The sequence below is a fragment of the Misgurnus anguillicaudatus genome, chromosome 8 (genome assembly GCF_027580225.2).
Source record: "Misgurnus anguillicaudatus chromosome 8, ASM2758022v2, whole genome shotgun sequence".
Classification (NCBI taxonomy): domain Eukaryota; kingdom Metazoa; phylum Chordata; class Actinopteri; order Cypriniformes; family Cobitidae; genus Misgurnus; species Misgurnus anguillicaudatus.
Window position 1 is genome coordinate 32,523,291 of NC_073344.2, and position 16,905 is coordinate 32,540,195.

Below are 16,905 nucleotides of genomic sequence, written 5' to 3' on the forward strand. Positions count from 1 at the left end.
TGCGCCCACCCCTACATGGTATTACTTTAGTACTTTTAATATGCTTTTAATGGTACATTAAAATTCTTTATAAAAGTATTTCCCAAATTCTTTCTTTTAGGCATTATGTCTTAGTGCCACGGCGATGGGAAAGACGACCACGGGGCAGATTGTTAATCTCTTGTCCAATGATGTCAACAAGTTTGATGAGGTAGGAAGTTTCCGTAACGTCTTTTGACTTCCTGTTATGTGTTATGGACTCTTCGTTTCCCTTGTTCAAAGCAGTTTTCCTACAGTGTTTTCCGATGTATCAAACAAACATGGCACTAAGGCAGAGAATTGTTTTAGTCATGTACAATAGTTTAAGGTCAAACCAGATTCTTGCAGGTTACGAGCCAGGAGGTGCATATTTGGCAGCTCAAGTGATTTGCGAAAGTGCTTTTGTTATTAAGTAACACATTGATTAAGTGCTCAGAACTTTTAAGTAAGGATACTGACAGGTAAACTTAACCTCCTGCACAAGAAAATAACTAGTTACATGTCAGTCTAAAGTGGCGGTCACCAGTGGCGGCTGATGCTAAAAAAAGTTGGGGGGGGGGGCGCAAACACACTCAAAATCAAACTTTTACTGTACTAATGCAGTACTGTTAATAGCCATTTATCAGGTGATGAATATCATTAGGCTACTGCTTAGCTAAAATGCTGAAAATGTTTTTTTGAAATCAAACACACAAAATAAATGTACTATGAATCTGTAATGAACTAATATCAAGGTAATCATACACACACACACACACACACACACACACAGAGGTTGCGATAGACTTTTTTCAATCTCCGTGATTTTTTTGATAAACAGCGTTGTAAAGAGTCCGTTACAGTCAGTTATTATTTGTCATTTCATGTTTTAATTATTTTAATTTTCGTTCACATGTCCATTTCTAATCATAAACTTACAAGACGAGCATACAAGTCAAATGTGTTTATTTATTTGTTTAGAGAACAGATAAACGGAGACCGTGCATCACTTACATACATTTAACATCACATGAAGCAGATGAATGAATGTTTTTCTTTCTCAGTGACAGCGGAGCCAATAAAACACGCGAGCTGTATGCTGAACAGGCAAATATGAACAAATCCAAAACACTACTGCGATTAAAAATATCAATAAACATGTAAAAATCTGAATTGAACTGAACTCATCTGAAACCATCTTGTGTAATAAACGCATGAAGGCAGATTAATGCAGACTCTTGTCATTAGATTTTGTATCTTTACCTTAGACAGGCGTCTGGTTGCAGCGTACCTGTAATGTTTAACTTCAGCAGCGATGCGCAGACCAATCAGTGTATGACATCAAAATATCGCGAGAATGTTTAGAAACCAGGCCGTCATTTGAGCAACAGACTGCCACCAACTGGACATAAATAGGAATTACATTCTCAAGTTAAGTTGTATGGGCAATCTGCCAAAATGGCGTTCAGATTTTTCTTTATCCTGCTTAAAATTTTCTCCGTCAAAGACTTTTCGTTTAACGCGACCGAACACACACAAAAAGAGAACCTAAAGTTGCCTAATCACAGGCTCGTACGTTTCTTTTTGCTTTTATACCAATAGCACAAGCACATTTTTCCCTCACAACAGACTAAGTAACTGTTACATACAGTCCATCAGCTTAAATCTGCACGGTTCGTGAAGTTTCCTTAAAAACAGTGGTTTTCTCGTGGTTGCTTTTTTAAACTGTACAACAACAAAACTAACAAAAACAAAGTTGACCAAGCCACGGAATATACCGGATTATATATGAGCTCTCGCTCTCATTATGTCCACGCAACACAAGCTCAAACGCGCCACAAAATTTCATGTCGTGCACGTCTATCACGCATTCAGACTTTAAAACAGCAAACAGGGAAAAAAAATAAAACTCAAGACTTACATGATATCCAGCTAGCCAACTCCGTTTGCCATGAGAAGTGGTTGAGCACACAGACTGCCATCATTTGTCTCCGTTGGTCGATCTCGTCCAAGCTTCTTAATCCTTTATTTATTCATCAATTAAATACCTTATATAGAGTGATTTTGTAATGATAAAATAATATTTTTCTTCATCTCAAGATATTTCACTTGGTTTCACTGATCAGTACTGTAGCTATCAGTTAACACAGCAATCTGCAACGCGGTTATGAGATTCTGAGAACGGTCCAATCACAGAAGGTAAAAAACATTTAAAACAATATTGATTCACTTACAACATAAGTGAGATGATTTGGGGCTCACAGTCCTGCGCCCCAGGGCGTACCTGAAACCAGCCAATTAGAGCTCAACCTCAGGTCACATGTTTTTACCCTTTTTCCTGACCTACATAGACACTCATTAGGGGTGCGCCCCAGACACACAAACATGACACGCACACACACACAACGAACTCAGTTTTAATTTTTTATTTTTTTAAATAAATTATAACATGACTAACAGTGAAATAGTACAACTAAACGATTTTATTTTGTATTAATTTGTACTATATATTTAACTTTTTGGTAACATGTTAAAGTAGCTTTCCTCTCTGGCCAACTTTAAGGGGGCGGCACCTTGTGGTTGCTAGCGGCATGCTAGTTCAAATTCCTGCTTATGGAGCAGGTGGAGATGCCTGCGAAAGAGAACTATTTGATGATTTTAACAGAGCTGTTCCTGTCCTAGAATAATCCATATTTAAATACTGCTGTAAAACATAATTTATAAACACTTATGACATGTTTAAACTGGTTTTGACCATATTATTTTAAGCCAAAGCAGTAATACTGTCTAAAGAATGTAGAAAACGTCAAGTCTATCTTTGTGGCCTTCCTGTATTTACCCAACAGACATCAGAGGGTTTCTGTGAAGAATTAAAGGAAGGGCAGGTTGTATTTTGAAACCGGCCGTGTTTAGGCAAAAGTAAACGTTTGAAAGTAAATCACCTTGTTATGTGGATTGTAAGAATAATCTCTTGGGCTTTGTCTAAAATATGATTTTACAAATAGGGATGCTCCGTCATTAAATGACTCGATCGGTCCTCGCTAAATTTGCCGATCTCCTAAACCGATCTTTCTGTTTACTTTTGTCAACATAGGGCTTCTGAATGCGGCTGCAGTTAGAGACCATTTTTTCGCAATGCGAGCATTTTTATAACCAATTGCTCATCTGCGACATGCAGATTTGGATTTCTCTCTTTGCCTTTGCAGAGATAAGTGTATTTTCTATGAGGACGCGATCCGATCAACAGCGCGACGCGTCTTCACATCCCCATCAAACAGCGTATAATACAACACACATCTATCGCGGATAATTGCATCCTCATGCCAAAAGTTTATTATTTGCATGCGTTTTAAAGTTTTGAGCGTTTAAACTTTCATTTTCCTCACAGCTGCTTTCGTCTGCGTACATCCGGCGTGCGCACACACAGAAGCCTCAGTCATCAGTGCACGTGAACGGAGTGATCTCTCTCACGTCTTAAAGCTACAGTAACCTAATTCATCTCTCATTAAAATCACTCTCTGCTCTTCACTAAAGAACTGTTATAGTTCATACGAATGCGTGTATGTTTAATTCATACAGTTTAGACTGTGAAGTGTTTTATTTTCATCACTTTTAACAGACATAAGACTTTTTAAAGGCATATTACATTTCTCTTTGCAGAAGAAATATTTATTGTGCTAATTTATTTGATTCGCTATTAAAACAATAATAAACCTAATTACTGCAAGTAATATAACAAAGGCAACATCTGTGTTATTACTTATCTAGAAAAAATGTTAACAGTTACAGTCATCAAAGAGCTTGCATATCAGCTTGAAAAATCGGTATCGGCATTGGTATCGGCTGATCACAAAGACAACATCAAAACATAAAGCGAATCTTAAAAATTTGCAAAAAAGAAAAACAAACAAATGCGAATTAAGTGCATTTCCATCAAGTTGTACAAATGAATTACGGTGGTATTGGTAACTTAGTAACCAACAGTAAATAAAACAAGAAAATAGACAGGACTGCATTAAGTAACGATTTGGCAAGTTAAAAATTTACTGGCAGTGCAGTTTGTAATTGCCGAACTGAATGCTGTACACAGAAAAAGAAATGCAGAATTTTTGATCGAGGCACATATATATGGGAAAGACAACGGGATTTATTCGGCAAATGCGTTTCCATCTCCCATTATTCGCATTTACACTTTTTCGCATAAGTCAAAACCACCTTTTTTGCGAATTAAGGGATTTTTAATTGAAATTTCTTGTTTCTTTTGCGTTACTTTAAAGGTATTGCGGAGGATTTTGCTTTTCCGGGTGGATCATCAAGCCTATTGGTCCTCCTAGTTGTCAATCAGGTGTGTTGCGCAATGCATTTTTTAAAAAAGTGAAGAAGGCGGTTCTTTTCTAAAATTCGAGAAAATCCTCCGCTATACCTTTAAAATGCGCATAAAATCAGTTTGATGAAAACTCAGCTACTGTTGCAGCAATTGTTCAAGATGCTACATATTGAATCACTGTTGCATGATCTGCCACATTTTTCCTATTTTAATTTCTAGGTGACTATTTTTCTGCACTTCCTGTGGGTGGGGCCTCTCCAGGCTGCAGCTGTGGTCGGCTTGCTCTGGCAAGAGATCGGACCGTCGTGCCTCGTTGGCATGGTGGTTCTAGTCTTTCTTATGCCGCTTCAGACCATGTTTGGAAAACTGTTTTCTAAGTACAGGTACGCTCTCAGATTCATCCTAAAATGGGAGTTGGTGAAATGAATTTTAAGAGAACTTTGCATGGTAATTGTGGTGTATTTCAGTTCATCATTAATTATCCCTTAGCTAATCTTTCATTAGGAACGTCTTGTGGTCAAACAAATGATTGAAGAAAAGTTTTTATGTTTCTCTTTCTTTCATTCAGGACCAAGACTGCAGCTCTCACAGACAGTAGGATACGCACAATGAATGAGGTGGTGTCTGGCATGCGTATAATCAAGATGTATGCCTGGGAAAAGCCATTTGCGGCGCTTGTCGGTGACGTACGAAGGTTAATGATACTGTTTAGTCTGATTTCATTTGCGCAATATTATATAGTCAGCAAAATGCTTTGCCAAGGCTGGAATATTTCCAAATGTTTTATAAGTGTTACATCACGTGTTTTTTTTTTTAAGATCTGTAAAGATGAGGTCAGCTCTTTTTTTATGACTCACAATATACGATTCCAGTTTCAAAGAGGTTGAAATAAGCAAGACGTCCAGGATCAGAGTTAAAATCTGTTCAGATTCAGTTAAGGGGCCAGTGTTACCAGAAAAATTTACTTGTGTTGTCTCATATCCTCATTTTGTTTCAGTAAAACACAAGGTTTGTATGACATTTACGTTTAGACATTTAGCAGACGCTTTTGTCCAAAGCGACTTACAAAGATTAGGAAACAATAAACATGATGAAGACATAAACAACAAAGATTACTTTTAATCTTATCTGTCTTTCTATGCGCAATCTGTATTTTTATCTGCTTCAGAATAACCTCCCCAAGGTTTTTCTTACAATAAAGTACTAGGCAATCCAGCTTTAGGATTTTAATGGTGTGTGCACACCAAAAGGGAAGTAAATATGCGCAATGTGTTACTCAATCTCACATGATGACTTGTTTTTTGCATCACTATCGAAAATAAAAACATTGCTCTCGCCCATTTTCTGATACAACAGGACATGTCAAACTGGACGTGTTAATAATTACGTGTGTTTCCGCTTAAGTTGAAATATTTTAACTTGTGAGGAAAACGTAATTTGAGGCGAATTTTGTGCGCTCTCTGCCAATCACGTCGCCCATTTGCATAATTCGCAATGTCCGGTGTAAATTTGCATTTACTTTGTATGTAATCTACTTACGCAAATAATTAAATTCACTTTTGGTGTGCACATGTTTCAGTGTTTCCTGGCATAAAGCGTCCTAATTATGACTTTTGTTTTTTTCCTTTCAGTAAGGAGATTTCGAAAATCATGAGTAGCAGTTATCTGCGTGGACTTAACATGGCCTCGTTCTTTGTAGCGAGTAAATTCATTCTGTTTGTGACCTTCACCGTGTACGTGCTGGTGGGAAACACCATCACGGCCAGTCGGGTGTTTGTGACCGTGTCGCTGTACACCGCCGTCCGCCTCACCGTCACTTTATTTTTCCCCTCTGCCATCGAGAAGGCGGCTGAAGCGGCCGTCAGCATCAAGAGAATTAAGGTAAGCTTTATTGTTTAAAAAAATTCTTGTGGTTTTGCTTCTTAAAGTGGCCAAGAACTTCCCACTTAGACAGGAAGAGCCGTCTGACAAGTTTTTGTCATTATTTGCCATTCAGAGATATATTGTAGACCAGTGGTTCTCAAACTGGGGTCCGGGGCCCCCAGGGGGGCCGTGAGATGGTGCCAGGGGGCCCCAGTTTTATGACATTTTATAAAATACACTCATTTATCATGAATTCTGTGTAATTAAACCTAAAAAAATAAGGCTACTAACCAACAGCAATACTTTGTATAACTTAATATGTTTTGTTCAATTAAAATGTTAAATTTTAGAAAAAATTTTGTCATAAATTTTCTTTGGGGGGGCCGCAAAGGAATGCACCGTACACAAGGGGGGCCGCACGTGGAAAAAGTTTGAGAACCACTGTTGTAGACTAGTTATCGGTGCTACACAGTGGTCAGAATCTCCACGATCACATCACTTTCCTACCACTGTCTCTATTATCTACCACAGTTTAGATTTTTTATAGTAATAAAATCATTTAGTTAAGTTAGTAAGTTCAGCACAAGCTGAATGCGAGTCACAGCACAGATGAGCAGCAAGTGTGAAAGGTCATAAAGCTTGGGACGAGCAGGCTTCAGAAAGATTAGCGCGCAACTGCTCACTTCAAGCACTTAATTCAAAAGTTAAGGGCGATTTGACGCATGCACATCATACCAAAAATTGCATGTAATTTAAAAGTGAAAGTAAAATGTGCATGGCTGCACGGGAATTCATAGGCTATTATAACCTCCCTACCCTACCGGTATCACCGGGTTTGTTACATGTCAGTTAAAGCGATAGTTGGCCAAAAACGAAAATACCACACAATTGCCGTCTGAGATACACATGTCTATCATTTTTCAGACAAACACATTTTTTGTCATTTAGAAAATGTCCTAGCTCTAAAAAGAAAAAAATTTCTCATCTGCTATTGTTAAAAAAATATAACGACTGCACAGAAAACACACAGCAAAACATAAGTAGAGACTGTACAGTTTGTTTAAAACTGTGCATTTAGGCCACATTTACACTGTGTGTTTAAAATGACGCACAGATCGGTTATGACCCACGAATGTGTAACCAGGAGTTTCAGGCCTTATTTCCGTCCGCAATGTAAACAGACCGTACGTTCCCAGGTCAAGACATGTTGTACATCATTGTAAAAAGTGACGTTGGCAAATGATGTCAACTTGGGTGGATATCACCTTTGACTTTTTTTTAGCAGTGCAATGGAGGTTGACGGCTCCACTTAGTAGAGTAATGCTTTTCATTTTATGTCTTGTTACAGAAATAAAGCGGTATAATCTCGTGATCATTGTATAATCATTTTGTCTGTGTCCATTGGATATTGCATCAGTATGTCTACCATGAATTGTTTTGCCAAGTGTTTAGTGTAAATGCTGAAATTTAGATACAAGTTCATTTTATTAAATGATGAACAAATCGAATTGGGTCGGAGCCGATGGTGTAGTGGGCACTTTCAGCGAACGCAGTTTGATTCCCGGCTCTTGGTCATTTGCCGATCCCATACCCCTCTCTCCTCCCTGTACTTTCCTGTCCTCTCCTTAAAGGATTAGTCAATTTTTTTTTAAGGAAATTCAGATAATTTACTCACCACCATGTCATCCAAAATGTTGATGTCTTTCTTTGTTCAGTCAAGAAGAAATTATGTTTTTTGAGGAAAACATTCCAGTATTTTTCTCATTTTAATGGACTTTAATGGACACCAACACATAACAGTTTTAATGCAGTTTAAAATTGCAGTTTCAAAGGACTCTAAACAATCTCAAACGAGGCATAAGGGTCTTATCTAGTGAAACGATTGTCAGTTTTGGCAAGAAAAATAAAAAATATGCACTTTTACACCACAACTTCTCATCTGAGGTTGCGCTGGCGCGTCACAGGACTGCAGATAGATGAGAAGTTGTGGTTTAAAAGTGCCTATTTTTTTTTCTTGCCAAAAATGGCAATCGTTTCACTAAATAAGACCCTTACGCCTCGTTTGAGATCATTTAGAGTCCTTTGAAACTGCTATTTTAAACTGCATTAAAACTGTTAAGTCCATTAAAGTCCATTAAAATGAGAAAAATCCTGAAATGTTTTCCTCAAAAAACAATTTCTTTTCGACTGAACAAAGAAAGACATCCACTTTTTGTATGACATGGTGGTGAGTAAATTATCTGGATTTTTTAAAGAAAATTGACTAATCCAAATCATTGTATAATAATTTTGTATATTACATATTGCATCGGTATGTCAACTTTGAATTGATTTGCCAAGTGTTCAGTGTAAATGCTGTTATCGGATACTAGTCCGTTTTATTAGATGATGTAAGCGGGTCGTCAAAAAAATCTGATATAGTCAACAAATTGGAATTGGGCATCAAGATCTGCAGTGTAAATTCAGCTTAAAAGTGCACATATTTCATTGCTAAAAACATGATTTTGTGTATTTGGTATAATGCAATGTGTTTATGAAATTTTTTTTAAAAACACATTATTTTCGACATACCTTACATTTTTGTAGCTCCAGATATCATGCCTTCCTCAAACGCTTTCATTTTGTACCAAACTGAAAATCGCTGTGTCCCTGATTGGTCAGCTAATCTGTACGTTGTAATTGGCCTGAATACCTCTGACGTCAGCCAGAAATGTGACGCTCCTTACCATGTTTGAAAGATTCGGTCACAATGCGATGCTAACAGGAGTTGACTTGCAGGCTGTGGGTCCGAAGCGAGAGGAATTATGATAATGTCGGTCTTGTCTAGGTCACCAATTCAAGCAAGTAAACTATGGCCTACAATTCATGTGTTTGTTGTAGTCCAAGAAAAGAGATTTACGTTGGAGATGATAACTTGCGTTATCGTTTACTTTGGGGTTTGGGGTACACACTTACACACCAAAGAAAATTTAAAATCGTGAGTCGGACCATAGTTGCTCTTTAAAGGAATATTCCATTTTCTTAAAAGAAAAATCCAGATAATTTATTCACCACAATGTCATCCAAAATGTTGATGTCTTTCTTTGTTCAGTCGAGAAAAAACCATGTTTCTTGAGGAAAACATTGCAGGATTTTTCTCATTTTAATGGACTTTAATAGAGCCCAACATTTAATACTTAACTCAACGCTTGACACGTGAGAGTTTCAAAGGACTATAAACGATCCCAAACGAGGCATAAGGGTCTTATCTAGCAAAACGATTGTCATGTTTGACAAGAAAAATAACAAATATACACTTTTAAAGCACAACTTCTCGTCTAGATCCGGTCGTGATGCGCCAGTGTGACCCCATGCAATACGTCATGACGTCAAGAGGTCACAGAGGAAGAATGCGAAACTCCGCCCCAGTGTTTACAAGTGTGTTGAAAGAAGACCGTTCCGACATTGTTGTATGTCAACTGATACTAATTAATGTCTTTGTGTCAGTTTATTGTTTACAATGGTCCGCAAATTTGCATTTTATATATGTAACACGTGACCTCCCTACGTCACTACACATTTACGTTAGGTCGCGCTGGATCGGACCTAGACGAAAAGTTGTGGTTTAAAAGAGCATATTTTTTATTTTTCTTGTCAAAAAATGACAATCGTTTCGTTAGATAAGACCCTTATGCCTCGTTTGGGATCGTTTATAGACCTTTGAAACTTCGTTAAAAAACTTTGGTTGGCAAACAGACTTGAGACTGTATGAAAACCTGGAAATATCAGGGAATTTAAACTGTGTAGTTGTGTGAATTCAAGCCTGAGAAATTCTTAAACAGTCACGTGAATTCTGTATTGACTTCTGCTCTAAATCTGCGCTCTCTGACTCTTCTGTAATGTTCAGGTGTCAGTTTCAAAGTTAATTTTAGATCAACCTCAAAGTTCCCATTGACTCAGCTGATGTTGCACAAGCCAGACATAAATCTGCAGCTTCTGTAATCATGGATTGTCTGTCTATGTAAGAGAGCCATAAAGTGGAAGACGGATCATTTGTATATTGTTTTACCTCACAGTCAGCTCTCATTTCCTAAGTTTTTGCAACCACAGAAAATATGAAGTGATGCAAAAAAACATAAAATTACAGCAGACCTGTGGTCTTTCTCTCTCTCTTATGCAGAAGTTTCTTATGCTGGATGAGCTGAAGGATCACTCTCAGAGGTCATTGTCTCAGGGTTCGTTGTCTAATGAGGAGAAGGAGGCATCTGTGGAGCTGCAGGATCTTGTATGTTACTGGGACCAGGTGAGATAGACGTCACAGGCCTGTGAATAATACACATGCCACATTCAAAGGCCCAAATACCACCTGTTGTATACATGTATCTAGGCTATGTGAGTCATCGGTAAAGCATATTACTTGGTCATTCATTTTTTTTTTTTATCAACATTGCATCAGAGAAATTACGTTTCCAATATTTATGTAACTTTTTATGGCTCGTTTTATCATTTTATTATTAATTGTGAACCCATACCTTCCTCTGTTGTTTTTGCAGGTTATTGTTTAAAGCTCGTGTTTCATCACATGGTGTTAAAATTTTTTGAGAATGTGTAAAAGTTTCAAATAATTATGTATTATATTTTGTCACCTCTGCTTGACAGTCTCTGGACTCTCCAACACTCCAAAATCTGTCTTTTACTGTAAAATCGGGTCAGCTGTTGGCCGTTATTGGTCCTGTGGGGGCTGGCAAGGTCAGTACCAAAAAATTTCACCCTTTGATTTAATCAAGCTTGCCATTTTAGAAAAATACACAATAGATGCTAAAATATTTTTTTTACTTCCATATCGCTTCTCCATCTAGTCGTCTCTGCTCAGCACTGTTCTGGGTGAGCTTCCGGCTGATAAGGGCATGATAAAGATCAAAGGTGGGCTGACGTACGCTTCTCAGCAGCCGTGGGTCTTTCCCGGCACCATTCGGAGCAACATCCTGTTCGGGAAAGAGCTGGAGCCCCAGAGATATGAGAAGGTCCTTCGAGCTTGTGCGCTTAAGAGGGTGAGATACCTGTCCTCTTTCTTTAGCTCAGCTGGTAGAGCGTGACATTCGAAACTCCACATTTTTTAATTTTTTTTTTTAATTTAAAAATTAATAATTTATTGTTTATAAATAAAAAATTATATTTATTATTTTAACTAGTAAATTAGTAGTATAATAATATAATATTATGCCATATATTTTGTATTTATTGTTAGTTTAGTATTCTGCAAAAAAAGTAAATCTGTGGTTTGTTGTTTCCATTGACAGATCTAAAAGTATAGATCATTACACTCTTGAGTTAAAGGAATAGTCAATATTAAAATATGTTATTACCTTAACTAAGAATTGTTGATACATCCCTCTATCATCTTAGTGCGTGCACGTAAGCGCTGGAGCGCGCTGCGACACTTCGATAGCATTTAGCTTAGCCCCATTCATTCAATGGTACCAATCAGAGATAAAGTTAGAAGTGACCAAACACATCAACGTTTTTCCTATTTAAGACGAGTAGTTATACGAGCAAGTTTGGTGGTACAAAATAAAACGTAGCGCTTTTCTAAGCAGATTTAAAAGAGGAACTATATTTTATGGCAAATTTTGGGAGTACTTCGACTCGCCTGAAAAGTCCGCTCCCCTTCTCACTCTCATAATGGGAGAGGGAGGGTGTTACTGCGCCGAGTCGAAGTACTCCCAAAAGTGCTATTACGTCCTCACACCTGTGATCGGTTGTTGGATTTAATCAGTGACACACACAATCTTCTGTTCCACAATCCGTCTCTAGTAAATTTAGGTAGAGAAGACACGTTTTAATATGATCATTATGTCGAAGAATGTCGAAGTCTTGTGTGATCCATGCAATAATAAGCTGCAAACAATAACACATATTTTTAAGCTATTATATATTTTGTTTACTGTTTAATTAGATAATATCATCTTGCAATATATACTAGCTACATATTGACATTATCAGACTAAGTTAGCATTAAAAAACTTTAGTATGGTCCAGTATAAAGATTAACAGAAATATATATATATATATATATATATATATATGAGCTTGTGTCCAGTTCTTGGTCTGGTGCAGTGAACAGATCTTTTAGGGTCAAAATAGCATAACATTTTACTTTGTTGTTGTGTTTGAGTATCCCAATAAGGAGTTTCTGTTGAATTTTCATGGTTAATTTTGTTTGTCAGTATTGTTCTGGTTCAGAACATTACTGATGAGTGTTATTACATGTTGTATCTACGTATTTATCTATATTAAACAGCAAAAAAATTAATACCTTAAAATTTGTGTTATTGTTTGGTTTGCTGCTTATTGCATGGATCAAACAAGACTATTGTTTTAACATAAATTACCTTCTCCAACATAATGGTAATATTAAAACGTGGCGGGCTACACAAGATAAAGAGGAGGGCCGCATGTGGCCCCTGGCCCTCCAGTTGCCCATCCCTGATTTAGGGGTTTTCAAATTTACAATAAATGTATAAATGTACATTTAAATCTATTTGATTGTTGGTTTGATTGTTGGGTAAAGATAAGAGTAAAGCTGTTTGGGCCTTGGACTCAGCCTTTCAGAGGCATGTTGTCATGAATGTACAAACACTTGTAGTAATTATAGTAGTAAAAATAGTAATTATTTGAGGTATATTACGTTTTTTACAATTATTTATTCTACTCGAATGGGTGCAATGTAGGTATTACATTTCACTTGAAGTGGTATTAAAAAGGTCTTAAAAAGCTTTGAATTTAGGTTTGACAATCCTGGGGGTACCCTGATTATTATTAGTGGTGTATAAAGACCGTAAGGAATGAACTGTATTGTTTTTATTACCTTATAATGAGTTGTTTTTATTTATATACATCGCAGGTCCCCTTACAAGGAAGTTGCCATTTTGCACCACCATGTTTCTACAGTAGCCCTTAATGGACAAACTGCTCCATAGGGTGCCTTTTATCACTACATTCAGGGTTCCCACGGGTCCTTGAAATCCTTGAAAGTTTGGGAAAAGTTCAAGGCCCTGGGACGTTTTTGAAAATCTACATACATAGAGACAGGTCATTGAAAGTGCTTGAATCTATTTTATGCAAGAAGTTTTCTGGGAAAAAAATCCATATTATTCCCTGTGTAGTGTAGGATAATCTCATTAAAATTCTAGACTTTTTAAGCACACGTGCTAAACTGTTCCCTTTAAATGCTTACATCTTGTATGCGAATGTTGATTCATACCACAATGCTATTTTTGCATAGTTGTGTTTGACACATGAAAACTTATGTTTTTGTATGTAACTGTGGTTCCCGCATCACCCTGTCTTTGTCGTTAAGCCTCACCATTGGTTGAATTTGATTGATATACACATTCAGACGCACTTACCCCTGGAGGCGTCCCCAAAGTGTCATCTCAGTGACGCAGCGCAAGTTCTCTCAAAAGAGAACTGTAACAATGTATCTTAAAAGGTGACACAATGTAACCTTGCTCTCACTTGAAATGTGTACCCACATTTAGTCCTTAAATTGAGGGTATTGGTCCTGGAAAGTCCTTGAAAGCTCCTTGAATTTGAAGTTAACTAAGGTGTGGGAACCCTGTACATTGTCTCAGACGATGGCATGTGTGTCCTGTGGTGGCTATTGTAGCTTCTCTATGCGTTTCGAAAGGGAGGGATGAGCTGTGAACTGAGACGTTGGTTGCAATTCGCAATCTCACCAATAGATGCCGCTAAAGATGTACACACTGGATTTTTAATGGTTATTTTACCTCTGTAGGACATGGAGCTGCTTCCTGATGGTGACTTGACCTTGATCGGAGACAGAGGAGCGACCCTTAGTGGTGGCCAGAAAGCTCGAGTCAACCTGGCCAGGTTTGTTACTTCATCCTACTTTTAAGTTTTAAATTATTCTTTAATGAAAGATTCATTCTTATGTGAATCACTGCTGTGTGTTTCAGAGCTGTGTATCAGGACGCTGACATCTACCTGCTGGACGATCCATTGAGCGCAGTGGATGCAGAAGTAGGCCGACACCTGTTTGAACAGTGAGTGTGTTCTCTCACTAAATGCCTTTTGCGTTTGTGTACATCTTTAACATAAATGTTATTTCCCCCAGGTGTATCTGTGGGTTTCTGAAGCACAAGCCCAGGATCTTGGTTACTCACCAGCTCCAGTACCTGAAGGCCGCAGATCAGATCCTTGTTTTGAAGGAGGTGCGTTATAGCACTGCGTGCTTAAGTTTTTATAACAAAAGTAAATAAACAAACCAAAGCGAGCAAATGCTCTTTCATATTCTCAGGGACACATGGTGGCACGCGGGTCATATTCTGAGCTTCAGCAATCGGGAGTGGATTTCACCTCTCTGCTGAAGAAGGATGAGGAAGATGAGACCGTGGGTGAGAAAGGAGAAGCTCCTCGATCGCCCCGCAGGCGAACCTTTTCGCAGAATTCCGTCCGTTCACAGACTTCCTCAGTTCTGTCCGTTAAAGATGAATGCGATCAACTTCCGGTAAGTGTTTGCTGACTTCCTACAGTGTGGGATTGCATAAGAAGTGTAGATAGGTCAAGGGCTCCACCTAGTGGAGTGGTGTCACTTTTACTTACTGGAGTCTGATCATAACAAGAGACTCCAAAAAAAATATTTAGTACATTTCTCGCTTTGTGCACATGAGCACTGTTGTTTTGTAAAGAAAATTTAAAGTTGTGATTATCACGGTTAGGTGGAGACCGTGCACACCATGGTAGAAGAAAGTCGCTCGGAAGGAACCATCGGCCTCCGTTTGTATTGGAAATATTTCCGAGCTGGATCCAACGTATTCATCCTGGTCTTCATCGCTATCCTCAACCTCCTCGCACAGGTAGGAGACATAGTGGTTCTGCCTTTTAAAAGGTTTACAGTAAAGTTTATGTCATTTAGTAATATTAACGCTGTCGTCTGCTCCACAGGTTTCTTATATTGTTCAGGACTGGTGGCTTGCATACTGGTGAGTCATCTATCATGCTCATATCTTTATTTTATAAAGAAAAAGTGATTTACAGGCATCCTCAATGGAGGAGCAGATAGTGGTGGGAAGCTGGATGATGTGTTTGAGTAAATTGTTTACTCTAGATTTCAGTGTTTACACTCTAGTGCTGAGTAAACGCCATCATTTAAGGCCTTTGCTGATGTTATGAGCTGAAAGTTTGTATGAGAAATGTTGTATTTAAAACATTATGCATTAGTACATTAGTCCAGGATGTTAATTTTTGGTTGTATTAAATATTCAAAATTGAATGACATTTGGTAGTTGTTTGCAATCTTTAGGGCAGACCTGGAAACACCTAGTAGTGTCCATACTAACACAGTGACAGTGTAAACTAAGTGTGCTCCTATATATCTTAGTGGTAGAAAAAAAGTTGTTATGAAGGGCAAAGTTAGCTATATAGACCAAAATAACTTTTTGTCCAAGACTGTAAACATATTATTTCCTGCTGTAAAGTTAGGCATTTTAACATGGGGGTTTATGGGGATTGACTCTTTTGGAGCCAGCCTCTAGCGGCCTGTCGATAAATGGCAGTTTAAGTCACTTCCGTGTTGGCTTCATCAGAGAGATCGGTTTAAACCCAGGGAACACACATACTGATAAGAATTATGGCTGTCAAATGATTAATCACAATTAAACGCATCCAAAATAAAGGTTTGTGTTTGCATAATATATATGTGTGTGTGTGTGTGTGTGTGTGTAATTATTATGTATATACAAATACACACACATTTATATATGTATTGAGGAAACATATACATTTGCAAATATATGTATGTTTATATTTTTATATATTTCAATCTCCTGAACTCCAAACATAATGTCAGAATGGGAAAGAAAGGTGATTTAAGCCATTTTGAGGGTGGCATGGTTGTTGGTGCCTGACAGGCCGGTCTGATATTGGGATTTTCACGCACAACCATTTCTAGGCTTTACAAAGAATGGTGTGAAAAGGGAAAAACATCCAGTATGCGACAGTCCTGTGGGCGAAAATGCCTTGTTAATGCTAGAGGTCAGAGGAGAATGGGCCGACTGATAAAAGAGCAACTTTGACTGAAATAACCACTCGTTATGACCGAGGTATGCAGCAAAGCACAACCTTAAGGTGGATGGGCTACAACAGCAGAAGACCCCACCGGGTACCACTCATCTCCACTACAAATAGTAAAAAGAGGCTACAATTTGCACAAGCTCACCAAAACTGGACAGTTGAAGACTGAAAAATGGTGTCTGGTCTGATGAGTCTGGATTTCTTTTGAGACATTCAGATGGTAGAGTCATAATTTGGCGTAAACAGAATGAGAACATGGATCCATCATGCCTTGTTACCACTGTGCAGGCTGCTGGTGGTGGTTTAATGGTGTGGGGGATGTTTTCTTGGCACACTTTATGCCCCTTAGTGCCAATTGGGCATCGTTTAAATGCCACAGCCTACCTGAGCATTGTTTCTGACCACCACGTACCCATCCTCTGATGGCTACTTCCAGCAGGATAATGCACCATGTCACAAAGCTCGAATCATTTTAAACTGGTTTCTTGAACATGATAATGAGTTCACAGTACTAAAATGGTCCCCACGTCCACCAGATCTCAACCCAATAGAGCATCTTTGGGATGTGGTGGAACGGGAGCTTCATGCCCTGGAAGTGCATCCCACAAATCTCTATCAACTGCAAGATGCTATCCTATCAATAT

The 16,905-nt window shown here is 38.1% G+C and overlaps 1 protein-coding gene across 2 annotated transcripts in view; it reads left to right on the top strand.

Moving 5' to 3' along the window:
* abcc4 (ATP binding cassette subfamily C member 4 (PEL blood group)) overlaps window positions 1-16,905 on the top strand; it is a 53,381-nt gene that overhangs the window by 7,934 nt on the left and 28,542 nt on the right. For both annotated transcript variants that reach the window (XM_055213199.2, XM_055213197.2), the window contains exons 5-17: window positions 101-190; window positions 4,544-4,707; window positions 4,893-5,018; window positions 5,956-6,205; window positions 10,347-10,469; window positions 10,826-10,915; window positions 11,026-11,217; window positions 13,965-14,059; window positions 14,146-14,232; window positions 14,304-14,400; window positions 14,487-14,696; window positions 14,908-15,045; window positions 15,134-15,171. In XM_055213199.2, coding sequence (XP_055069174.2) covers window positions 101-190; window positions 4,544-4,707; window positions 4,893-5,018; window positions 5,956-6,205; window positions 10,347-10,469; window positions 10,826-10,915; window positions 11,026-11,217; window positions 13,965-14,059; window positions 14,146-14,232; window positions 14,304-14,400; window positions 14,487-14,696; window positions 14,908-15,045; window positions 15,134-15,171 — 1,700 coding nt within the window. The remainder of the gene's footprint in view (window positions 1-100; window positions 191-4,543; window positions 4,708-4,892; window positions 5,019-5,955; window positions 6,206-10,346; window positions 10,470-10,825; window positions 10,916-11,025; window positions 11,218-13,964; window positions 14,060-14,145; window positions 14,233-14,303; window positions 14,401-14,486; window positions 14,697-14,907; window positions 15,046-15,133; window positions 15,172-16,905) is intronic.